General features: G+C 48.8%; 2 protein-coding genes across 3 annotated transcripts in view; both read left to right on the top strand.

Moving 5' to 3' along the window:
- Positions 1 to 26,346, top strand: part of LOC144736816 (uncharacterized) — a 674,279-nt gene that overhangs the window by 67,529 nt on the left and 580,404 nt on the right. The window lies entirely within an intron of this gene.
- LOC144736842 (uncharacterized) overlaps positions 1 to 26,346 on the top strand; it is a 34,740-nt gene that overhangs the window by 1,220 nt on the left and 7,174 nt on the right. For both annotated transcript variants that reach the window (XM_078619500.1, XM_078619492.1), the window contains exons 2-5: positions 7,225 to 7,435; positions 12,169 to 12,308; positions 21,504 to 21,560; positions 22,765 to 22,801. In XM_078619500.1, coding sequence (XP_078475626.1) covers positions 7,225 to 7,435; positions 12,169 to 12,308; positions 21,504 to 21,560; positions 22,765 to 22,801 — 445 coding nt within the window. The remainder of the gene's footprint in view (positions 1 to 7,224; positions 7,436 to 12,168; positions 12,309 to 21,503; positions 21,561 to 22,764; positions 22,802 to 26,346) is intronic.

Genomic DNA, 26,346 nt, shown 5'->3' with positions numbered 1-26,346 from the left:
ACAATACGTTAAGACTATACAGGGGATCTTTGTCTTTGTATGTATGAGGGTGTGGGTGAGTGTGTGAGAGTGTGTGAGAGTTGGCACAGTAGGGGGCACAGATGGTGCATCTGCCACTCGCCAGTCAAGCCGGCGAGCCTTCGACAGTGGACGTGGCCTTAGGGTGCACCTCGCCTGGCACCAGCACCGTAGTGACGTCACCGCCACTTAGCGGCGACTGGCGGCTGTTGTTGTGCGAGAGTGGGGATGTGTGAGTAGAACAGAGAGAGTGTAAGAGTGAGAATGAGTGAGTTGGTGTGAGTGAGTGAGGTAGTGTGAATTTGTGAGTGAATGAGGGAGCACGAGTGATGGTGAGTGGGAGTGAGGGTGAGAGAGGGGTGAGTGTGAGTGAGTTAGTGAGCAAGTGTGAGAGTGTTGTGAGTGATTAAGAGAGCGTGAATGAGAGGATGTGAGTGTGTGAGTGGTGGTGAGTGTGAGTGGTGGTCAGTCTGAGTGGGGGTGAGTGGTGGTGAGTGAGTGTGAGTGAGTGACAGTGAGTGAGTGACAGTAAGTGAGTGGCAGTGAGTGAGTGACAGTGAGTGACAGTGAGTGAGTGACAGTGAGTGAGTGGCAGTGAGTGAGTGACAGTGAGTGAGTGAGTGGCAGTGAGTGACAGTGAGTGAGTGACAGTGAGTTCGTGAGTGACAGTGAGTGAGTGACAGTGAGTGAGTGACAGTAAGTAACAGTGAGTGACAGTGAGTGAGTGAGTGGCAGTGAGTGAGTGACAGTGAGTGACAGTGAGTGAGTGGCAGTGAGTGGCAGTGAGTGGCAGTGAGTGAGTGGCAGTGAGTGAGTGACAGTGAGTGAGTGACAGTGAGTGACAGTGAGTGAGTGGCAGTGAGTGACAGTGAGTGAGTGGCAGTGAGTGACAGTGAGTGAGTGACAGTGAGTGAGTGACAGTGAGTGACAGTGAGTGAGTGGCAGTGAGTGGCAGTGAGTGGCAGTGAGTGACAGTGAGTGAGTAACAGTGAGTGACAGTGAGTGACAGTGAGTGACAGTGAGTGAGTGAGTGGCAGTGAGTGGCAGTGAGTGACAGTGAGTGAGTGGCAGTGAGTGAGTGATAGTGAGTGAGTGACAGTGAGTGAGTGACAGTGAGTGAGTGACAGTAAGTGACAGTGAGTGACAGTGAGTGACAGTGAGTGAGTGAGTGGCAGTGAGTGACAGTGAGTGAGTGACAGTGAGTGAGTGGCAGTGAGTGAGTGACAGTGAGTGACTGTGAGTGAGTGATAGTGAGTGAGTGACAGTGGGTGAGTGAGTGGCAGTGAGTGACAGTGGGTGACAGTGAGTGGCTGTGAGTGAGTGACAGTGAGTGGCAGTGAATGAGTGATGGTGAGTGAGTGATGGTGAGTGAGTGACAGTGGGTGACAGTGGGTGACAGTGAGTGACAGTGAGTAACAGTCAGTGAGTGACAGTGAGTGAGTGACAGTGAGTGAGTGACAGTAAATGACAGTGGGTGACAGTGAGTGGCAGTGAGTGAGTGACAGTGTCTGTGAGTTCATCTGAGTGAGAGTGAATGAGAGTGGGTGATTGAGAGTGTGAATGAGTGTGAATGAGTGGTTGTGTGATTTAGTGAATGAGTGGAGAGTGAGTGAGAAGGCGAATCCTTCAATGAGTGCCAGTGAGTTAGAGCTTGGTGAGTGCGAGTTAGTTCATCATCCATTGATTACCAAGTGTCAGTCAGTTACTAGCGGTAACTAGCCCATGTAGCAACAAGTATTAGTTACTGTCCCATGTAGCATCACATACTGTAGTAGTCGGTGACGAAGCCATACAGCACCAAGTATCAGTCAGTTACTAGCCCCTGTAGCAACAAGTGACAGTGAGTGACAGTGAGTGAGTGACAGTGAACGAGTGATAGTGAGTGAGTGATAGTGAGTGACCGTGAGTGACAGTGAGTGAGTGACAGTGAGTGGGAGTGAGTGACAGTGAGTGACAGTGAGTGACAGTGAGTGAGTGACAGTGAGTGAGTGACAGTAAGTGAGTGACAGTGAGTGACAGTGAGTGGCAGTGAGTGAGTGACAGTGAGTGGGAGTGAGTGACAGTGAGTGACAGTGAGTGACAGTGAGTGAGTGACAGTGAGTGACAGCGAGTGAGTGACAGTGAGTGACAGTGAGTGACAGTGAGTGACAGTGGGTGAGTGACAGTGGGCGAGTGACAGTGAGTGACAGTGAGTGAGTGACAGTGATTGACAGTGAGTGAGTGACAGTGAGTAACAGTGAGTGACAGTGATTGACAGTGAGTGAGTGACAGTGAGTGAGTGAGTGATAGTGAGTGACCGTGAGTGAGTGACAGTGAGTGACAGTGAGCGAGTGACAGTGAGTGACAGTGAGTGATAGTGAGTGACCGTGAGTGACCGTGAGTGACAGTGAGTGACTGTGAGTGAGTGAGTGACAGTGAGTGACAGTGAGTGAGTGACAGTGAGTGGCAGTGAGTGAGTGACATTGAGTGACAGTGGGTGACAGTGAGTGAGTGAGTGACAGTGAGTGAGTGACAGTGAGTGACAGCTAGTAAGTGACAGTGAGTGAGTGACAGTGAGTGACAGCGAGTGAGTGACAGCGAGTGAGTGACAGTGAGTGAGTGACAGCGAATGACAGTGAGTGAGTGACTGTGAGTGAGTGACAGTGAGTGACAGTGAGTGAGTGACAGTGAGTGACAGTGAGTGGCAGTGAGTGACAGTGAGTGACAGTGAGTGAGTGACAGTGAGTGACAGTGAGTGACAGTGAGCGAGTGACAGTGAGTGACAGCGAGTGAGTGACAGTGAGTAACAGTGAGTGACAGTGAGCGAGTTACAGTGAGTGACAGTGAGTGACAGTGAGTGACAGTGAGCGAGTGACAGTGAGTGACAGCGAGTGAGTGACAGTGAGTGACAGTGAGTGAGTGACAGTGAGTGACAGCGAGTGAGTGACAGTGAGTGAGTGACAGTGAGTGAGTGACAGTGAGTGACAGTGAGTGAGTGAAAGTGAGTGAGTGACAGTGAGTGACAGTGAGTGACCGTGAGTGAGTGACAGTGAGTGAGTGACAGTGAGTGACAGTGAGTGAGTGACAGTGAGTGAGTGACAGTGAGTGAGTGACAGTGAGTGATAGTGAGTGAGTGACAGTGAGTGAGTGACAGTGAGTGACAGTGAGAGAGTGAGTGACAGTGAGTGACAGCGAGTGAGTGACAGTGAGTGACAGTTAGTGAGTGACAGTGAGTGAGTGAGTGACAGTGAGTGACAGTGAGTGAGTGACAGCGAGTGAGTGACAGTGAGTGATAGTGAGTGATAGTGAGTGTGTGAAAGTGAGTGAGTGACTGAGTGAGTGACAGTGAGTGTCAGTGAGTGAGTGACAGTGAGTGACAGTGAGTGAGTGACAGTGAGTGATAGTGAGTGATAGTGAGTGAGTGAAAGTGAGTGACAGTGAGTGAGTGACTGAGTGAGTGACAGTGAGTGTCAGTGAGTGAGTGACAGTGAGTGGCAGTGAGTGACTGTGAGTGAGTGACAGTGAGTGACAGTGAGTGAGTGACAGTGAGTGGCAGTGAGTGGCAGTGAGTGAGTGAGTGAGTGACAGTGAGTGAGTGCCAGTGATTGGCAGTGAGTGACAGTGAGTGAGTGACAGTGAGTGACAGTGAGTGAGTGACAGTGAGTGAGTGGCAGTGAGTAACAGTGAGTGAGTGGCAGTGAGTGGTAGTGAGTGAGTGAGTGACAGTGGGTGACAGTGAGTGACAGTGAGTGAGTGACAGTGAGTGACAGTGAGTGAGTGACAATGAATGACAGTGAGTGAGCGACAGTGAGTGAGTGACAGTGAGTGAGTGACAGTGAGTGAGTGACAGTGAGTGACAGTGAGTGAGTGACAGTGAGTGACAGTGAGTGAGTGACAGTGAGTGACAGTGAGTGACAGTGAGTGAGTGACAATGAATGACAGTGAGTGAGCGACAGTGAGTGAGTGACAGTGAGTGAGTGACAGTGAGTGAGTGACAGTGAGTGATAGTGAACGAGTGATAGTGAGTGAGTGACAGTGAGTGATAGTGAGTGACCGTGAGTGACAGTGAGTGAGTGGCAGTGAGTGACAGTGAGTGACAGTGAGTGAGTGACAGTGAGTGACAGTGAACGAGTGGCAGTTAGTGAGTGACAGTGAGTGGCAGTGAGTGAGCGACAGTGAGTGACAGTGAGCGAGTGGCAGTTAGTGAGTGACAGTGATTGACAGTGAGTGAGTGACAGTGAGTGGCAGTGAGCGAGTGACAGTGAGTGACAGTGAGTGACAGTGAGTGAGTGACAGTGAGTGACAGTGAACGAGTGATAGTGAGTGAGCGACAGTGAGTGAGTGACAGTGAGTGAGTGACAGTGAGTGACAGTGAGTGAGTGACAGTGAGTGACAGTGAGTGAGTGACAGTGAGTGACAGTGAGTGAGTGACAGTGAGTGAGTGAGTGACAGTGAGTGACAGTGAGTGAGTGACAGTGAGTGAGTGACAGTGAGCGACAGTGAGTGAGTGACAGTGAGTAAGTGACAGTAAGTGACAGTGAGTGAGTGACAGTGAGTGACAGTGAGTGAGTGACAGTGAGTGACAGTGAGTGAGTGACAGTGAGTGACAGTGAGTGAGTGACAGTGAGTGACAGTGAGTGACAGTGAGTGAGTGACAGTGAGTGACAGTGAGTGAGTGAGTGACAGTGAGTGAGTGAGTGACAGTGAGTGACAGTGAGTGAGCGACAGTGAGTGAGTGACAGTGAGTGAGTGACAGTGAGTGACAGTGAGTGAGTGACAGTGAGTGAGTGACAGTGAGTGAGTGACAGTGAGTGAGTGGCAGTGAGCGACAGTGAGTGAGTGACAGTGAGTGACAGTGAGTGAGCGACAGTGAGTGAGTGACAGTGAGTGAGTGACAGTGAGTGACAGTGAGTGAGTGACAGTGAGTGAGCGACAGTGAGTGAGCGACAGTGAGTGAGTGACAGTGAGTGAGTGGCAGTGAGTGAGTGACAGTGAGCGACAGTGAGTGAGTGACAGTGAGTGACAGTGAGTGAGTGACAGTGAGTGACAGTGAGTGACAGTGAGTGAGTGACAGTGAGTGAGTGAGTGACAGTGAGTGACAGTGAGTGAGTGAGTGACAATGAGTGAGTGACAGTGAGTGAGTGAATGACAGTGAGTGACAGTGAGTGACAGTGAGTGAGTGACAGTGAGTGAGTGACAGTGAGTGACAGTGAGTGACAGTGAGTGAGTGAGTTACAGTTAGTGACAGTGAGTGACAGTGAGTGAGTGACAGTGAGTGAGTGATAGTGAGTGACAGTGAGTGACAGTGAGTTAGTGACAGTGAGTGACAGTGAGTGAGTGATCGTGAGTGAGTGAAAGTGAGTGAGTGACAGTTAGTGACAGTGAGTGACAGTGAGTAACAGTGAGTGACAGTGAGCGAGTTACAGTGAGTGACAGTGAGTGACAGTGAGTGACAGTGAGCGAGTGACAGTGAGTGACAGCGAGTGAGTGACAGTGAGTGACAGTGAGTGAGTGACAGTGAGTGACAGCGAGTGAGTGACAGTGAGTGAGTGACAGTGAGTGACAGTGAGTGAGTGAAAGTGAGTGAGTGACAGTGAGTGACAGTGAGTGACCGTGAGTGAGTGACAGTGAGTGAGTGACAGTGATTGGCAGTGAGTGACAGTGATTGGCAGTGAGTGAGTGACAGTGAGTGAGTGACAGTGAGTGGCAGTGATTGGCAGTGAGTGAGTGACAGTGAGTGACAGTGAGTGAGTGACAGTGAGTGATTGACAGTGAGTGAGTGACAGTGAGTGACAGTGAGTGAGTGACAGTGAGTGAGTGACAGTGAGTGATTGACAGTGAGTGAGTGACAGTGAGTGATAGTGAGTGAGTGACAGTGAGTGAGTGACAGTGAGTGACAGTGAGTGACAGTGAGTGAGTGACAGTGTCTGTGAATTCAACTGAGTGAGAGTGATTGAGAGTGTGAATGAGTGTGAATGAGTGGTAGTGTGATTTAGTGAATGAGTGGAGAGTGAGTGAGAAGGCGAATCCTTCAATGAGTGCCAGTGAGTTAGAGCTTGGTGAGTGTGAGTTAGTTCATCATCCATTGATTACCAAGTGTCAGTCAGTTACTAGCGGTAACTAGCCCATGTAGCAACAAGTATTAGTTACTGTCCCATGTAGCATCACATACTGTAGTAGTCGGTGACTAAGCCATACAGCACCAAGTATCAGTCAGTTACTAGCCCCTGTAGCAACAAGTGACAGTGAGTGACAGTGAACGAGTGATAGTGAGTGAGTGACAGTGAGTGATAGTGAGTGACCGTGAGTGACAGTGAGCAAGTGGCAGTGAGTGACAGTGAGTGGCAGTGAGTGAGTGAGTGAGTGACAGTGAGTGAGTGACAGTGAACGAGTGACAGTGAGTGAGTGACAGTGAGTGACAGTGAGTGACAGTGCGCGAGTGACAGTGAATGAGTGACTGTGAGTGGCAGTGAGTGAGGGACAGTGAGTGAGTGACAGTGAGTGACAGTGAGTGAATGTTAAAAACTGAGTGACTGTAAGTGAGTATAAGTGAGTCAGTCAGTTACTCGCCGATGTAGCACTAAGTAATAGTTACTAGCCGATGTATCACCAGGTATTAGTCAATTACTAGCTCATGTTGCACTAAATATCTGTTACTAGCCCATGTAATATCACGTCTTTAGTCAGCTACTCGCCAAAGTATAAATATTTGATCATCAAATAAAATATCTTTGCGACGTTCTTTATTAAGGTCCACCATCCCGTATTCACCACGTGCATTGCGGCTCTTTAAATATTGAACTTTTTACCTATTGGCAAACTAATGGCTCTCCTTGTTATTTTGTTTGGTATAGTGTTCTTAGTTAAATGTGCACAGTAAATCCTTCAGTGTTATGAACATTATTGCGGAAGACTTGTGATATTCTGCAGTCGTTATGAATCCACTTCTGTATGAAAGCCTACCCCTGCCGTAATTTGAGATTGTTAGACCATACTAGACCATACTTTACCAGGCCAGGAGCGGTTCAGATCACCCATCGCTGATATTAGTCATGGCTGGGAATCGAACACAGGTTGATGGGTTTATAGTGCTGTGCGCTAACCACTGTGCACCAGAAGTCTGTTGTTTGATCCAAATTCTATGGAGATATGTTTCCAAAGAGTTTGAATATGTTTCTATTTAACTGAAGGCTTCTACTGCTTTTGTTTTTCTCTCCCGTTTATCAGGAATCCAAAAACACGCTGAGGTTTGCCACTGCAACGCTTGAAAACCTGAGCATGGAGCCGGAGCTGAAGTCGTGCTTCCACCAGGAGCTGGCGGCGGACGTGCTGGCCTGCTACCTGGACGTGCCCGACGCTCCCTGCAAGCTCTCAGCTCTACGAGCCCTGGCCTTTATTGCGACAGAGGGGGACCTGGACATCATCTGTAACGCACAGGGTGAGGAGGAGCGTATGCTTAGAGCATTTAACATGATGTGTTTTACACTGTCATCGTGTTCGAGAAATGGATCTGGGAAAGCTGCTTTGTTTTACTGTGAGGTGTGATGTAATGATAGCAGAGAGCAGTGGGGCTGCAAGTGCTCGTCAGAGACATGAACTCGGAGCATTCGTCAACCGAGCAGTTACCGTCGTTGATGCTGCTCAATATGTGCACTTGCAATCAATGGTGCGTTGACATTCATTTATTAAAAGTGTAAATTCAGTCACTGTGGTTGCACGCTTGAGATGTAAATAACATTTAAGTCTGTGCACATGATTACTTGGGCCTTTTAAATGCAGAAGCCTGGGTAGGGGTGCCTTGGTTGAACAAGATACTGGCGTCAATATGAGCACTGCTTTGTTGCAAGTCCTCAGTAGTCAACCTGTGGATTGGCTCACCCCTACCACTGATGGGGAACTCTCTGCCCTGTACACATAAACTCGGATAGTATTTCTGCTGTGCGATATAACACTGAATTAACAGTTTAGTTACACAGATACCCCACATCCAGATATTAATTAACTGGAATGTCTGCAATGACACGAACACGAGGCAGCTGGCAGAGCCCCTCCCCGATACGGCAGTGCCACAGGCGTGGCGGCCGGTGCGCTCGACGTTTTGATGCCAACGCTGTTCAGGATGCGTTCACAAACGGTGCCGTGAAGCCGATGACTCCTTTTGGCCACGGTGGAGATGCTCGCCCTGGTTACACTTTCGCACAAACGCATAGGGAAGAAAGGAGACTACAGTCGAGATTTCTTACGCTGCCATTTCCTTGATGCCTGTTATCCCTGTGGCCCTGGTCCATGAACGTTTCTGTTGTTCACGGGTCGTTTCCTCCCGTTGTGCACGTTTATCTACGGATAAGAGGAATTACTTGGCAGTGGTCACGGATAAGAGGAGCTACACAGAAAATTCCCTCTGTCGAGGGCAAAAGGCATATGCAGAAATGTAAGCTAATAACTCTCAATCTTGATTTGAAGCTCTTGTGACTGCAATAATCCATACTCTTTGGTTCTTTCGGTAAAGTCACGTAGGTAGAAAAATAAATAGATCATGATGTTTCGATCGAACACAAGCAATCAGTTTGTACCCGTTTTCTCGGTTGAAGTTATGTCTGTGTTTATATATCTGGATGGCTGCATGAACAAATCTTTGATGGTAGCCCGAAAGTTTGCAGAGTACCTTTGTCTCGGAAAAAAACAATGTCATGTGAGCCCACAGCGTTCAAGCAGTGATCAGCTACGGCAGAGGTATTGCTTCTGCCGTGTTTCAAATCTGCCTTGTGTTCACGAACACGGTATGAGACATGTCGTTTCGTTTCCCCAATGTAACTGCTACCGCAGACACAACTTAGTTTGTAGACACCAGGGTATTGCATGTCAGGAATCACATCTTTCACAGATGGGATCAAATCACGGATTTTGTGTACTGTGTTGAATCAAACCTGGATCTTGTGTTTGTTTAAGATTTTGGAAATATTTTTGGTAACCCCTGCTATATATGACAAGGTGATGGTTTTGATTGGGTCTTCCGATGGTTCTCCTCCCATGGTTGGGGATGCAGCTTTGCGGATTGTGCGGTCCGAATATCCATTCATCTTGAGGGCTTGGCATATGTGCTCCAGTTTACTGGATGGTGGTGGGAATCAGGCTTTAGCCCCGCCCACATTCCCTTGAGTTGCTACCAACTCAGACCTATATAACCTCTTGTCACGGCAGCTCTCTCGCCTACTTCAGCAGTTTTCTTGCTGTAGTTGTCTCACCTGATGACGATTGCATTGTTGCGATCGAAACGTTGTGCTCTATTTTTTCTACCTACGTGGCTTTACTGAGAGATCCCAAGAGCACTAATAGCTCTCTTTACAGCAATGATATGGTCATCATGATCATCACTTTATCATCATTGGTTAAGATGACGGATGAATAATGGTGGTGAGGATTAATACTTATGACGACGATGCCAATGTTGGTGATGTTGATGATGATGGCCATGCGACTGCTACTGTGCGGCTTCCCGCCACGCGTGATGCAGACGACCACCATGGAGCTCATGTGCAGGAGTGGGATAGGTTGTTGCGTCGCAGAACTCCTCGAGATAGTGAGATGTAGGGAGGTCTACATCCAGCAGTGGATAGACAATGGGTTTTGCTGATGTGTAAATTATTCTTTGGTTCTTTCGGTAAAGTCACGTATAAAGATAAAATAATAGCATACGACGTTTCGATTGCAACACAAGCAATCATCATCAGGTATAATGAAAAAATCTAACCAGAAAACTATAGACAGACATATAAGCAGACAGATATCACCAAGATACATAGAGCGAGCAACACAGGTACAGAGAGGGGTGATCGTCTCTGTGGGGTGGCCTTAAATAGACAGAGGGGGCGGAGGCAGAGAGAGGGAGGGGTTAGAGACAAAATTTACACGTCAATGAGTACGAGGAGACGCGTAGAGAAGTACGCAGGCTTAGAGGGAGAAAGAAACACACTAAAATTAAATAACCTAGCAAAGTATCGAAATGCTATGTAAAACGACACAGAGAGTCGGTCAACACACAATTAACGCATAACCTGGTCGATTACGTATTTCAAAGATTGCTAAGTTAGAATTTAAGTGTGAAAATTCCAAAGAAAGACAAAACATAAAAACAAGAGGAACGGAGACACACAGACAGAGCAGAACCTAAGAACGACAAAAAACGAGTGTAGACAGAAAAAATTACACTAAATATACAGGCAGAGAGAGAGAACAAAAAACCCAGAGAGAGAGAAAAAGGTAAACTTGTGTCAGCAGCATTGGCTATAGTGATCTCTTTACCTTGACCGGCATAGTAAGTGAGCCTATGCAGTTAAGGGTTGGCTGTCATTATTGAAAATCCTTGACACTTTAACCAGGAGTGGGGAAAGGGTTCTCCCCTATGTGGGACTCAATGGATGGAATTCACTTTTACTCAGCACAAGAGGACCAATCCCAGGGCAGGGTTGGTGCAGGGATGTGGTATTGCAGCGTGTTTGTTATAAACTATCACGTCTACCCAGAAGTTCTTGCCGTGAGTGCAGTAATGACAGGGCTCGTCGTTAGGCATGGCCGTCCTTGCTGCTGTGCTGTTCACAGTATTTCAAAATGGATTTACAGACTCATACACTGGCTCCTATTCGAGTCAGCAGAATAACATGGTCATAATTGATAATTGGTTCTTTACCCTTCTATCTGGCAACAAAACTGACACCTTTTTACAAGGAGTCATGTTTGAATAGACCGCAATACCTGCAGTCATAATACAAACAAAAGAACATAACTCTGATAATGTGCACTGTCCTTGAAGTTGATTGGTCCACACCCGAGACAGCTTTTCTTAGAGCCTAGTCTCACATGGGTTGGGCCAGATGACGCCAAAAGGCGCACAACTCAACGACAATGCACCATCAGAGTATGAGAGCTCGGGGCAAGCATCTACAATTATCATATTTTTACTGGCAAATGAGGTTCCCATAGTGTAGATGGTCAAAATTGTTCATTGCTATTGGTGTCATTGATGGTTTGTCAGTTTTCTTTGTTTACATGTTCTTTGTTTCCCCGAATTGTATTACCATTGTGCTATGGGCTTCATGTCATGAGACAAAGAATAAATGTGTAACTCTCACAGAGCAGTCCAACACCATGTGTTAGACATTGACCCACGGAAGCAGATATCACAGAGTTGCACTGGAAATAACTTCAGTTGATCTTATCCACACACTAGGAGGCAGAACTTTCCAATGCACCTTGTCATGAGAGATGCGTGTGTGTTGCATGGAATTTTAGCCACCCGGCTAACTACACAAACACACTGGGAGTTAGCTAAAATGGACCGGAGCCCAGGTCGGGTCCCGGACCACGTGTTGGAGACTCTTCTTGATGTAGAACATAGATCTTCAGATGACGGTAGCAACGCTGAACTTCCGGGTCAGGGATGGCTCCGCCCTTGGCCCCGCCCACATTCGAGAGAGCTCTGGCTCTTTCTCGTCTCTTCTTGAGACAACTTTCCCTGGACACGTGACCACCCCTTAGCCCCCACCTGGGGGCCTCATGTAGACTTTACTGGTCACGTGCCTTCGGGGTCAACGAGTGCCATGGCCCAGGGTAACCCTGTCCCTGGGCTGACACTCTCCCCACTTCATGTGGTAGGAGACGGCACTGCACGCCATGCGTGGTGCCACTGCGCTATCCCAGCGCTCACCAAGCCGTCACTAGGGCTGGTACTACACCCACCTACGGGGTGTCCGCGATGGCGGTGCATCGCACGCCATGCCTTGCTAGAGCCGGCATTGCTCGGTGTCATGCACGATGCTGCTACATACGTGATGTCCGCGATGTAAGTACATCGCACACCATGCCTCTCTAGGGCTAGCACCATACAGTGACATCCGCGATGTCATTACACATTGTACAACATGTTTTACCCACTTAAATCAATGCAAACAGCTCAAAAAACCTGACCAGCTGTGACTGCAGTTTGCGGGCCCATGCAAGTTGCGAGTAGAGAGAGCGACTGCGTGTGCTGCTAGATGAACTATCTGTACTGTGTGCTGCGTATGTGCTGCTACATGAACTGTCTGTACTGTGTGTGCTGCATCGGTGCAGCATACGCTGCTACATGTGCTGTATGTGTCGTGTGTGCTACATGTGCTGTGTGTGCTGCTGCAGGAGCCGTCTCCCTGCTGACAGACATGGTGAACCGGCCCTCATACAAGGACTACACGGCACTGGAGAACCTCATATACTCATCCAAGGGGCTGGTGAAGACTCTCACCATGATCTCCATCACGGCCGGCATCCGCAGGAAGGTGAGGGTGGTTCGCACATTTGTTGACTTCTGCCTCGTTATGTTATGCCAGGTGAGAGTCTCTCAAGACCGCATGGCTCTTACACAAGAGAGAATTAGGAGAACATGAAAATACAAGTTCTTTATAAAAAATATATCATCACACTATCAGGGTCATTCCAAATGTTTGATCATTCTACCACCATTTGTAAAGTAAATGTGTGGTAATTGTCTAGATTCTCACCCTTCATTCGACTCCTGTATCGAAGTAGAGGCATTGAGTGCCAATGACTTGGCCATGGTAGATAGCTTCGGTAACGAGGGCACCAAAACCATTGTTAATATATCCGTGAAATCCGCCGATAAATCCCCACAGCTCTCACTATCGCCTACTTGCCCTTGAGAAGGGTTCAGCAAGGGGATTCGTGCTGTCTCAGTGAGGACACTGTCACTATTATCAATGACCTCTTACTCGTGGCAGAGTTGTGAATACCCAAGTGCACAGAGCATCACACTGTGCCTGATAATGTTTGAGAAATGCAGGCGATGGTAAAATGGGTGCCACTCGTCCTCGCTGAGGTGCAGAAAGTGAAACAACACAAACATTTTCCACCTGTTAGAGTCTGGGAATGGGGAGTTTTTCTTCGTGAACAATATATATATGCGTCTGTAGTAATGGATCTATAGGAGTTCAAACGTGTTTTATTATCCTTTTTGAATAGACAAATGATTGAGGCATCATTCCAGCATTTTATTTGTGTGTAAACATATAGTGAACAAGTACACTGATTGTATTATTGGTCCTGCTTCTTTGATGTCCACAGTGATAGCATCCATCATGGTCTCACTGTGGACAGTATTGATACTCTGAAGGGCAGAGTTGATTTCTTGAAGTGTGCCATCTGAACTTCCTCTTCGTCGGTCTGATTAACTTAGCTACCTTCATACTGCCTTGGCTCTGATTGATGTCTTCACTCGTAAATGTGTTGTGTTCTCTCACTTCTTTTCTCATTATTTTCCCGATTGTTTTCAAGGATTCTGTGAATTACTCCTCAGTTTAGCCACACTGTCTCTTATAGTTCTCCTCTTCCTCAATAAGTATTTTGTGGTTCAGATAATTTGTGCTGTTGGCTTTCTAAACCTTCCCTCCATTTACAGTTCACTATTCATTACTATGCTAGCCACAGTAATTCATTATTTAAAGTGGAGAAAATAATGTAATGAATTTTATCCTCTAGGCATTTGAAGGTGTTGCTTACCGTTAACCTAAAATCAGCTGCCCACAGGCCTATATTTTTTATGTGAACTCTTTTGGTTTATCCAGCAGTGAGTTGCTGAAGTACAACTTGCATTGTTGCGCCAGTCTGATCACTGCCTGCGTTGAATGTGTTGAGGACAGAGATGTATCTGATTTTCTGGGGGTTGTCCGTTAGAATCAAGTCATTCTGGTTCCTGTATTCACCATTTGGGCTTCTTCACATTCACTTTATAAATTCCTTATTTTAAAAAGTGTTCATTGTATTCATGTCTATGCTGGCTGTGAACTCGAGTTGACACCTCACTCACTCGACACTATCTACAGGACCTTTTTTGCCACTTAAGATAAGAAAGAAGAAAAGGCTTTACCCTTTCTGGCAATAACCACAAGTGTCCATAGGTGTCTGTATGGTGTTTAGACATCTTAACACCTGTGTTTTTGCCAGAAAAAGCAAAGCCTTTTCTTCTTTCTTATCCTCACTCCAAGGCCAAACTTACCGATCGTCTGCTTGTCTCTGCATATTTGACCTACTTTTGCATTAAAGTCGTGCATTATGATGTCATCATGCGCTTTGCTTGAATTTAGTATGTGGGTAATTTCCCACATTTTGTCGACGTATTCATTGCCACCAGGGTTTTATGGAGCATATACTTGCATCATTATATTTAACATGTGTGATTTTGGCAACTCGATCTGATTAACTCTTGAACCATAAATCGTTCTCTTATTTCTGGAGAGACTAAGAATGCCACTCCTCGATAGTGAATGTAAACTCTCCCTCACTCACAAACAAAGTTTCCACCATTGAAAAGTTTGGAGTTCTTCTCCTCTTTCCTCCTCACCTCGCTGATACAACGTAATCCATGTTTATTCCTCTTCATTCTGCATCCAAATCAACAAAGTCTTATTCTTCAGATAACGTCGGCACTTGCATGTGGTGACATTTGTTTATGGCCATACCACTCCCATCTATTTCCCCTATGGAAAATGAGTCAGGGGCAGAAGTGGTAAATGAGCTGGAGGTTGACGCAGCCACTTCCACTGCACTGGGAACACTTAACAGAGGGAGGCTTCTGTGCTGGGATCAAGCAGCTGGTTGACTGCTGGACAAATTGCACTGGATAGGCTGGAGGCTACAGAATAAGGTGAAGGTAATAAAGTGCATCCATAGTGCTATGTGTATTTTCTTGGGGTATGACAACCTATTGAATAATCCTCATCCATTTTACAATAAAAAACAAAGAATACAAATCATGCATTTACAGGGCTAGTGCCACGCTTTGCATCGTGCGTTTGTCCTCAGCAGTATTTACTTAGTGATAGCAACAGTGGCATTTGTGCCAGGCACACAGGAAGCTGTAGGCAAGTCGGTCTGTGACAGAAATGGCTCAGACAGCAGCACTGCCGAGGAGGGCAAGCCTCGGCTGCCAGGACCAGGACGTGGAGGCGGGTGCTTGGAGCGATCGTTTGTCTCTCCAATGCTTTCGAAACCCTTGCATCAGTTGGGCTGTTTTCTACAGGACAAGTCCCAACATAACTTTATACTCAAGTTTATGGGAGTCATCGTGACCCCCGTTAGATATGGACAGACATATGGACACATGGACAGGGTTAATATATTTTTCAAACTTAGTTGTAAAGTTTTAAAACAACACATTTGAATGAATTTCAATACACATAAAATATTTCTGAACAACAACTTTTAACATGTTGAGGGGATTTTTTGTACATTTTCAAAGTTTTCCATGAATTTTACACGTGAAACAGGCTTAAGATTAAATATTCCAATTTCATACATTGCTATTATTTGCATATTTCTATAAACACACTTGCCCCTCAATTGGAAATATAATGCCTGCAATTATATTTGCATTTACACAACATATCATTTTCAGGGATGTGGATTTCTGGGCTTTACCTGATCCCTGCATAGTTGGTGTGCCTGCTGTGTTTCCTGTAAACAGCCAAGATGCTCCCCTCTGTGAGTCATTCCATGTGACTGGGTAGAGTGACTGTCCAGATTCTCACAGACAGGATATATGTGTTCTTAGGTTTTTTCGGTAAAGTCACGTAGAAAGTAAAATAGAATAAAAACAAAAATCACGACGTTTCGGAGGCAACACAAGTCTCCGTCATCAGGTGGGACCGTCACAGCCAGATTAGCTGTATCAAGTGAGGCAATGATTCAAGATGTAATCCCTTAAAAGTGAGTTGAGGGGGGAGGGAGAGGGAGGGGGGAGCTCATCAGACTATGGTAGCCAATGAAAGGAACGTATCGGGAGGGAGGGGGGGCGAGGCCAAAAGGGTGGGCGATGGACGTGGAAGCGCTTGTGCGCAAGCGGCCAATTACTGCACACGCCAACACAATGGAGAGAGAGGGGGAGGGGGGGTCTGATACACATGATAGACAAAAGGACGAAAATGCCCATGTTTATACCAATGCTGGCTGAACAATGAAGAGAGTACTGTTAAAATAACTGGGGATGTTAACACTCGGTAAAGTACAGTAAAATAGTGCCTGTCAGATAAGATGGTCCAAAAAATTTGTGATTAAGTCTTTTTTTTGGACCATCTTATCTGACAGGCACTATTTTACAGTACTTTACCGAGTGTTAACATCCCCAGTTATTTTAACAGTACTCTCTTCATTGTTCAGCCAGCATTGGTATAAACATGGGCATTTTCGTTCTTTTGTCTATCATGTGTATCAGACCCCCCCTCCCCCTCTTTCTCCATTGTGTTGGCGTGTGCAGTAATTGACCGCTTGCGCACAAGCGCTTCCACGTCCGTCGCCCACCCTTTTGGCCTCGCCCCCCCTCCCTCCCGATACGTTCCATTCATTGGCTACCATAGTCTGATGAGCTCCCCCTAAGTTTGTACCCATCATCATTTTCGTTCTTTTGTCTATCATGTGTATTAGACCTCCCCTCCTCTTCTCTGCCCATTGTGTTGGCGGGTGCAGTGGCTGGCCGCTTGCGCACAATCGCTCCATTGTGTTGGCGTGTGCAGTAATTGACCGCTTGCGCACAAGCGCTTCCACGTCCATCGCCCACCCTTTTGGCCTCGCCCCCCCTCCCTCCCGATACGTTCCTTTCATTGGCTACCATAGTCTGATGAGCTCCCCCCTCCCTCTCCCTCCCCCCTCAACTCACTTTTAAGGGATTACATCTTGAATCATTGCCTCACTTGATACAGCTAATCTGGCTGTGACGGTCCCACCTGATGACGGAGACTTGTGTTGCCTCCGAAACGTCGTGATTTTTGTTTTTATTTTATTTTACTTTCTACGTGACTTTACCGAAAAAACCTAAGAAGATGATTCCTTGCAGTCACGAAAGCTTCAAATCTAGAAGGATATATGTGTTGACTGTATTTATATGGGAGATTACTTTTTAGATGGGAGATTACTTTGCTTAGATGAGACATTACTTTGTTTAGATGAGAGACTACTTGGTTTAGATGAGAGATTACTTTGATTAGATGAGATGTTCTTTCTTTATGAGAAATTACTTTGTTTAGAACAGATATTACTTTGTTTTGATGAGAAATTACTTTTAGTTAAGAGTTTACTTTGTTTAGATGAGAGATTACTTTGTTGAGATGAGATACTAATTTGTTTAGATGAGAGATTACTTTGTTTAGATGGTGGTAACACTCATTCCCCGTACATATGGAACAGATGTAAATGGATCCACTTGTACTGCCATCCCCTGGCAAGCCAGGAGGTGGTGGCCTGGCTCCCGTGGGAGTTTCACAAATTTGTACGATCTGCCAACCCTCGCCTCCACAGCGCTGGGTCACGGTGCACAGAGCCTGTGGCGCTACGTGGAGTCACTTGCGAGCAATGTTCAGAGTCGGACCGTGACGCCGGCTCGCATCACCGCTGGTTTTCAATCGCGGATCTTTAACGTCCGCCGTGAAGCAGGCCGCGTGCACGTTTGGTGACTCCCCCCCGCGGTGTTAACCAGGGCGGCCCCTGGGATCAAACCCCGAGGCGCCGCACGAAGCGGCGACCGCGCCGCCGTCGGGCCCAGTCAGCCCCCTTGCTGCGAGCGGCCGTCACTCAGCACAGCGCACGGATGGGAGAGTCTCTGTGGGGACTCGGTGGGGTGGTGGGGGGCCCGGTTGGTCTGGGCCCCCCTCAAGTAACACCGGGGAGAGCCCAATGGCACCAAACGTCTCCTCTAGCAGAGCAGAGCTGGGCATGGCGACACAGGATGAGTCTACGCAGTTTCACAGCTTCTAGCAGCACAGCGAGTTTATCAGCTGTACACGTTAAACAATAGACATTACATAACAACCATACATTGACAATGGCAGTACAGGAACAGTAAACAATAACGCGGTATAAACAATCCAACTAATTTCGCAGTCAGATAATTTCAGGTGTGGAAAGAAACACGAATCAACAGTAATTAGTTTCATGAATTCAGAATCACAACTCAACTCATCAGACGCTGCAAGGGATCCGCGTGCTGCAGGGGCCGCGTTGAAGCACAGGAGAGAGGCGACGCTGCCCACGCACGAGGCCACCGCTAGCGGAGTCCAGGCGAGGGGTGCCCCCTCTGGGACACGGCAGGGGGTGCCGAGGCTCGCACCGCGGGGACTCGCGGGCAGAGTTCGTGCGGCGGAGAGACTTGGGGGTGACCGCCCAGGAAACAAACTCTCCCCATGGCGCCCGTCTCCCCGTAGCGTCGGCAGGAGGCAGCGGGGCACGCGGTAGCGGCCACGCCGGTGGGCGGAGCGGTCCTCGCGCAGAGGGAAGCGCGGGAGGGAAACCCGGCCCGGACTCGGCGAGGCCGCGGCGCCAGTGACGCGCCGCTAGGGAGCGGTTCGCGATGAGCGTCGTTCGCTCTCTGGGAGGGAAGCTGCCGTGGGGTCGTGGTGAGGAGGGCGCTGGACTCGCTATCCACGGGTCGCCAGTTCGATTCGATCTCCCGGCGCGGCAGCTGAAACAGCGAGGCAAGCTTCTTAAACCCCCGCCTCTGTCCACCCGGCAGTAGATTGCTCACTGCAGTGAGTTGATGAGGAGGCCGCGTGTGGTGGGGTAAAGTGTGGGTACTCCCACATCTTTCAAGATGTTTGGGCAGTGTGGAAGAGTAGACCAAACACTCTCGAGAGGGCCTCTCTATAGCTTCCTCTACAAGATACTCTACTGCCAGCAGTGGAGTGAGCAGGCACTTGCAGGGCTGCACCTCTACTTAGTGCTTCTGTACAAGACCTTCGTGTCGGTGAGTGTTGTGTACAGGGGGTGTACTCGTGCGCCATCGTGCAGATGGATAAAGACAAATACCTGGAGAGTTGTAGGATTTGACATTTCCAAACACATGACGTGGTTCATGATATTGCTTCATTTCATCTCTGTCTGCTCAAACATAAAACAGCTTTCAGAATATCCAATCCTGTTGAATGTTATTGAAGTCCAGGTGTAATGTGGATGTTAGTCTCATTCACAGTTGTGGCTGGCTTATCCAGTCCCATGTCAGTATAACAAGACCTGTCGTAGTGAGCCAGTCTGAGCATCGTTCTCTACATCTGTGAGGAGAACAACAGCAGCAGCCACAGCACTGAGCCCGGAGTAACTCGCTTGGGAACTGGGGAGGAACCTGAGGAGTGGCTTCCATGTTGAGCGACTGTTCTCTTCCCTCGCGGTGAGCTGAGAACCAGGCCGGTGCAGCCTCACCGAGCCCTCAGCGATCGTCACTGTGACACGAGGTGTGGATGCCTCGGTGGGGCCGAGCAGAGCGCCTCCCTCCCCGTCCCCCTCCCCGTCCCTCTCCTCGTATCGCTCCTCGTGCTGTGGTCGCTCTTGTCGCTGGAGCTGTGGCCAGCAGGGAGAGTGCCGGGCCCAGGGCACACTCGGCCTCTGATGTATTTCCAGATTACAAACTCGCCGCTTCTTTTAAACAGAACGTAAATTAAACGTTGGTCTCATTCAATTATTGGTATTGTGTCCAGCCGCTGGTGACTATAAACGATGGGGGTCGGATCATTTTCAATTGTTGGTGAAATCGGTCGATTCAAAAGTTGCCAAATCTCGGCGGTAACGGCGCTCGACGCCGAGCGGATCTGCCGGACGGCGTTGAGGAGCGGCGGAGCTGCAGGGGCCGAGCGAGGCGAGGGCCTCCTCCGTTGAACAGAGACCCCGCGTGAGCAGCAGGGCACTCGGTGCTGCTTGGTTGGTGCTGTGCTTGAACTATAGTCAAGGACATGGCGATTAAGGGGCCGTCCATAAATGGCGTCACGCACCTGGGGGGGGGGGGGGAATCAGACATTTGTGACGATGTGTGACGAGGGGGGGAGGGGAGGGGTTTGAGAAATGTGACGTCACATCAAAATGCACAACTTTAAATAAACATAGAATTGTTATAACAATACTCATTTTGATTAATTTTCATTATTAACGATTTGATTATTAAAATTTACTAAGGTCACCTTTTATTTATTCCATGAAGGAGCATTTTGCTTCTTTATGGGAGAATGGAGAAGCATACATTTTGAATTTTTTTTGAGTGATTGTTAGTCAACATTTTGATTCTAATGATTCTACCAGGGCTTTTCATTCTGTGGAATGAATATATGATTGTTATAATTGTACTCTCCATTTTGCTTCGTTATACTAAGTTTCAAATATTTTTTTATAGTTATAATTACTTTTAATATTTTATAATTATAAGATAATTTCAATATAATATTCTGAACATCTGCAGTTTTAGTTATACGTTGAATATTTTCAAGTGAATTTTATGCTAAATTGAAGCTTTCCAACGCCTCCTTTTTAGTACGTGTTTTCTCCTACATCAGGGTGCAGTGCCACATTAAATACGAACTACAATGACAATAGTTTAATGCGATTTGAAGAATGTTTTATTTTCAAAATGGAAATATGGTTTTGGGCGGGGGGGGGGCAGAGCTTTGTGACGTCATATTTGAAGGGGGTCTGACTTTTGTGATGCCGTGTGATGAGGGGGGGGGGGGAAATCGTCCAAAATCGCGTGACGTCATCTATGCACGGCCCCTAAATAAAACCAAGCAGGTTCCATACACATAGCCTCTAAGAGTCTAGGACTTATTCTCAGTTTATATTTTCTATTTCTGCAATCATTTTAAAATGGTCAAACGTTTCAAGCATCTTATATGTTTCCTGGAGAGAGTTATAATGTTTATCCAGATCTATTAGATCTTCCATGATGGTTATTCATGATTTCTAGACTACCCCCACCGTGTGTGTGTAGAGGCTGTGATTAGCAACACACACGTCAGCGTCCTGCAGCGCTGCACCAGGGCAAAGCGCAGCTGCCCAGCGTCGTCACGTATCTTATGACGCGACGCGTCCGACACCGCCTGGCAGAGTCCTGCAGCGCGCTGCACACAGCGTAGCAGGGCCCTGCCCCGCTCACCACGCAGCCCTCGCCGCACTCTCACCGGCGCAGGCGGCGGCACCGCTCGCGGTCTCCGCGTCGAGTGAAGCTCCCCGCCGTAAGAACCGGCGAGAGTCCACGCACGGTGGCTGGGCAGCCCCTGCGGGGCCCTCTGGGAGCGGCGTGGAGAGCGCCGTGCGGCTGAGAGGGCAGCCGGCTCACAGCGGCACTGAGCGGCTCCTCTCATGGGGACTGCTGCAGCCGCACAGCCTCACTAAGAGATCCTGCACTCACGACTCGCAGAGAGCACTGAGCTAGACCATTGAGCCACCCTGTGACTCATCTCTGTCTCCCAGGGATCACTGATACACAGGGTGACTCATCTCTGTCTCCCAGGGATCACTGAGACACAGTGAATCATCTCTGTCTCCCATGGATCACTGAGACACAGGGGGACTCATCTCTGTCTCCCAGGGATCACTGAGACACAGAGTGACTCATCTCTGTCTCCCATGGATCACTGAGACACAGAGTGACTCATCTCTGTCTCCCAGGGATCACTGAGACACAGAGTGACTCATCTCTGCTCTGCTTCTAGACGGAGGGGGCGAGCTCAAGTCTGGACAAGAAGGTGCTGGAAGAACTCATCCCGAAGGTGAGGCCTAGCCAGGGAGACCTGTGAGTGCAGTTTGCAAAATGCATTCATTTAGCACGTGCATAACGTTCATAGAATACATGAAGACAAACTGCACATGTTATACACTCTGCTCGTAACGATGAACATTTCACGACGGCCAGCCTGAGTAGGTCAATGCCATGAGCAAGCACCTATGAAGGTCAGTGCAGCACGGAGTCTGGCGGAGCCTGCGTCTTGTCCTCCGGCGCTTGCGCTGCATGGGCAGGGCCGCACACGGTGCCCACTGGAGGTTGAGTCGGCCGAGGGGAGGGAGGCTCGCGTCAGAATCCGTGCAGCCCCCTGGTGTTGTCCATGCCTGGGGCAGGAGCTGTGTGGACGGCCATCCTACTGCTCACTGCTGCGTCCCTCGGGGTGTCTGCCCAAGGGTAGCTCCATGGCTCAGGCTCCATCCCTCCACCCCCCAGCCCCCACTCCACCTCTTCACCCCACAGCACCGCACTGTTTACCGGGCCTCTTGCGCCATGACGAGGGAGGTGTAGGTCACGTGGGCTCCCATTGCCTCCCTCCACCGTGTGATATCAGCGACATCACCAATACCTCAGCATAACATCAGGTCAACAATGCTGATATCAAGTCTAGAACAGTCCCAATCTGACAATTGCATTGATTGCAAAATTAATGTCAGAATCAACGTAAAGAGAAAATAACTTTGCAAAGGAACAGAAATATGACGAGGGAGTGTGGATGTGATAACATGGCAATGTCAAAACAACGCAGCGAAGAGAGAGCAATACAAACGTTGAGCTGCAGGAGAGGGCGGACGTTCAGAATGTAACGGACGTTGATTGAAGACGCCGCCGTGGAGAGCAGGCGCTTGACCAGGGCCATCGCTGTGGCCGAGTGAGACACGGCCCGAAACCACGGCTCCGTGGGGCCCGCGGCTGTGGCCCACAGCGACGCTGTGAAAGCTGGGAGCTCCTCCAGAACGATCTGAAGAGGAGACGTCAGCGTGCACCACCAGAACCTTCCACGTTTTCCAGTGCACAGCAGTGGATCTTTACACTAAGGAGTCACAGGGCCAGTCGTAGAAACGCATCGTGATGCCATGATGATGGCTGTCTAGCTGTAGTGTGCATGAGTCACTGGTTTAGTGATGTACTGTCTCAGTGTGCATGAGTCTCTCTCACTCTGCTCTCTCTGTGTTGTTTGTTCCGCTGTGCAGCTCAGGGAGAAGCTTAAGGTGGAGGTGGAGAAACGAGGTGAGGAGCATTCCCATCACGCCCTGCCCCCACCTCAACATTAACACTCACCCAGCACACGTCACTGTGAACTCTGACCCTGCACACCTCACTGTGAACTCTGACCCAGCACACCTCACTGTGAACTCTGAACCTGCACACCTCACTGTGAACTCTGACCCTGCACACCTCACTGTGAACTCTGACCCTGCACACCTCACTGTGAACTCTCACCCTGCACACCTCACTGTGAACTCTCACCCTGCTCTTTTCACAGTAAACACTCAGTGTGCATGCTTTGCATGCTCTGAGTGTGCTGTGTGTTCTGTGTGCGTGCTGTGTGGTGTGTGGGCTGGGTGTGGTGTGCGTGCTGTGTGCATGCAGTGCGTTAATTAATTTTGACCCACCCTCCCCAAAGCCCCCATCTTCACTGTTTAATGTCTATAAAAGGTGATGTTAATGAGTAAGTTAAACATCACCAGCATCATTTTATGATATTTTTGATGCACCCAACATTCCATCGCATCTTGAAGTGCCTGCGAAATGGTTTAATGCCCACAGAGCAATCCACGCAGCAAGAGCCAACACTGCGCAGAGAAGCAATTACACAGCGCACCGCACAACGCGAGTCCAGTTGTAGCCCCTCTTGATGCCACTCGCTTCCTCCTACAGTACAACAATGCCTAGCGCAGAGACGACTTACAATCCCCTCATTTACACTCCCCTCAGTTACAATCCCCTCATTTACACTCCCCTCAGTTACAATCGCCTCAGTTACAATCCCCTCAGTTACACTCCCCTTAGTTACAATCCCCTCAGTTACAATCCCCTCAGTAACAATCCCCTCAGTTACAATCCCCTCAGTTACAATCCCCTCAGTTACAATCCCCTCAGTTACAATCCCCTCAGTTACACTCCCCTCAGTTACAATCCCCTCAGTTACACTCCCCTCAGTTACAATCCCCTCAGTTACAATCCCCTCAGTTACAATCCCCTCAGTTACACTCCCCTCAGTTACACTCCCCTCAGTTACAATCCCCTCAGTTACAATCCCCTCAGTTTCACTCCCCTCAGTTACAATCCCCTCAGTTACAATCCCCTCAGTTACACTCCCCTCAGTTACAATCCCCTCAGATACAATCCCCTCAGTTACACTCCCCTCAGTTACAATCCCCTCAGTTACAATCCCCTCAGTTACAATCCCCTCAGTTACAATCCCCTCAGTTACACTCCCCTCAGTCACAATCCCCTCAGTTACAATCCCCTCAGTTACAATCCCATCAGTTACACTCCCCTCAGTTACACTCCCCTCAGTTACACTCCCCTCAGTCACAATCCCCTCAGTTACAATCCCCTCAGTTACACTCCCCTCAGTTACAATCCCCTCAGTTACAATCCCCTCAGTTACACTCCCCTCAGTTACACTCCCCTCAGTCACAATCCCCTCAGTTACAATCCCCTCAGTTACAATCCCCTCAGTTACACTCCCCTCAGTTACACTCCCCTCAGTCACAATCCCCTCAGTTACACTCCCCTCAGTTACACTCCCCTCAGTCACAATCCCCTCAGTTACACTCCCCTCAGTTACACTTCCCTCAGTTACAATCCCCTCAGTTACAATCCCCTCAGCTACACTCCCCTCAGTTACAATCCCCTCAGCTACACTCCCCTCAGTTACAATCCCCTCAGTTACTCCCCTCAGTAACAATCCCCTCAGTTACAATCCCCTCAGTTACAATCCCCTCAGTTACACTCCCCTCAATTACAATCCCCTCAGTTACACTCCCCTCAATTACAATCCCCTCAGTTACACTCCCCTCAGTTACAATCCCCTCAGTTACACTCCCCTCAGTTACAATCCCCTCAATTACACTCCCCTCAGTGGTGTGGTCCTCACTGCCCCGTGCTGTGGGCTCCCCGCTGGGCTCCGTGAGTCTCCTCCCTCTCCGCGCTGGCGGCACTTGGCCCTGCGCTGTCACGGACTCCCTGACCCAACCCCATCGCCACTCTCACCCGCTGCCTTCACTCGCATCTTGGGGCAAATCGACGTTTCTCCAGGCAAATGTTCACGGTGAAGTCCTCCTCGGCGGCAAAGACTCCGGTGTGAGCGCGCTCCTCCTAACCACTGACAAGGCACTGGGAAAGAGGGTACAGAGCCTCGGATTCATCATCGCGTTTTGTTCTCTACACACAAGGCTCCACTCTGCCAGATCCATTACCTTCACCATTCCCTAACCCCAGTGGCTGCTGAGACACTCACCCTCCCTCACCCATCCTCACCCACCCTCACCCACCCTCATCTTTACCCACCCTCACCCACCCTCACACACCCACCCACCCTCACCCACCCTCACCCACCACTCTCACCCACCCTCACCTTTACCCACCCTCACCCACCCTCACCCACCCTCACCCACGCCTTCACCGCATCACGACTTGACTACTGCAACTCTCTCCTCTACCTCATCCCCGAACTCCTCATCCACAAACTCCAGGTGACTTCTCACCACACAAGCACACGAGACCACATCACCCGACCCTCCAATCCCTCCGCTGGCTCCCATCCCAATCCCAGATCGATCTCCAGACACCCACTCTCTTCAAGATCCTCCATGGACTCACTCTTGTCGTCCTCGCCCCTCTCATCTCACTATATTCCCTCCACGCACTCTCCTACCCCTCATCTCACTCTACTCCCTCCACGCACTCTCCTACTTCTCCCCTCTCATCTCACTCTACTCCCTCCACGCACTCTCCTGCCTCTTACATCTCATCTCACTCTACTCCCAGTCACACACTCTTCGTCCTCTCCCCTCTCATCTCACTCTACGCCCAGTCACACACACTCTGCTCACCAACAAGGTCTTCTGTTGAAGACCCCAGTCAACATCTGCAAAGTGGGAGGCCGTTCTGTCCTTTGCCCCAGGGTCTGGAACTCTGTTCCCCCAGACGTCCGTACTGTCAACCCCGTGCCCATGTCCAAGTCTGGCTCCAGGCCCTCCTCTCATTCTCTGTCCACGTGTGATGGTCTCTTAGTCTGTATTAAATTCCCCTCTCACCATGATGCACACGAGTGCCACTGGGTTGTTAGCATCATGAGGCCTCCTTTGCCAGTAGCAAAATATAATAAAAGGGTTTTTACCCTATTTTCTGGCAACAAAACTGACACCTTTTTACAAGGAATCAAGTTTGCATTATCCACAATACCTGCAGTCAGAATGCAATCAAACATGATTCCTTGTAAAAAAAAGGTGTCAGTTTTGTTGCCAGAAAAAATGGTAAAAAACCTATTATTATATTTTGCTACTGGCAAAGGAGGCCTCATGATGTAAATGCTTACCCCGAGCCCTCATACTCTGATAGTGCGTTGTCTTTGAGTTGTGCGCCTTTTTGCGTCATCTGGTCCAACACCATGTGAGACAGGGCTCTAAGAAAAGCTGTCTCTGGTGTGGACCAATCAATTTTAAGGACAATGCATACATTATCAGAGTTGTTTTTTGTTTGCATTCTGACTGCAGGTATTGTGGTTAATGCAAACATGATTTCTTGTAAAAAGGTGTCAGTTT

The sequence above is a fragment of the Lampetra planeri genome, chromosome 3 (genome assembly GCF_965212315.1).
Source record: "Lampetra planeri chromosome 3, kcLamPlan1.2.h2, whole genome shotgun sequence".
In the NCBI taxonomy this organism is placed as follows: Eukaryota; Metazoa; Chordata; class Hyperoartia; order Petromyzontiformes; family Petromyzontidae; genus Lampetra; species Lampetra planeri.
Note: the sequence above shows the minus strand (reverse complement) of the source record. Positions and strands in the feature narration are given on the sequence as shown.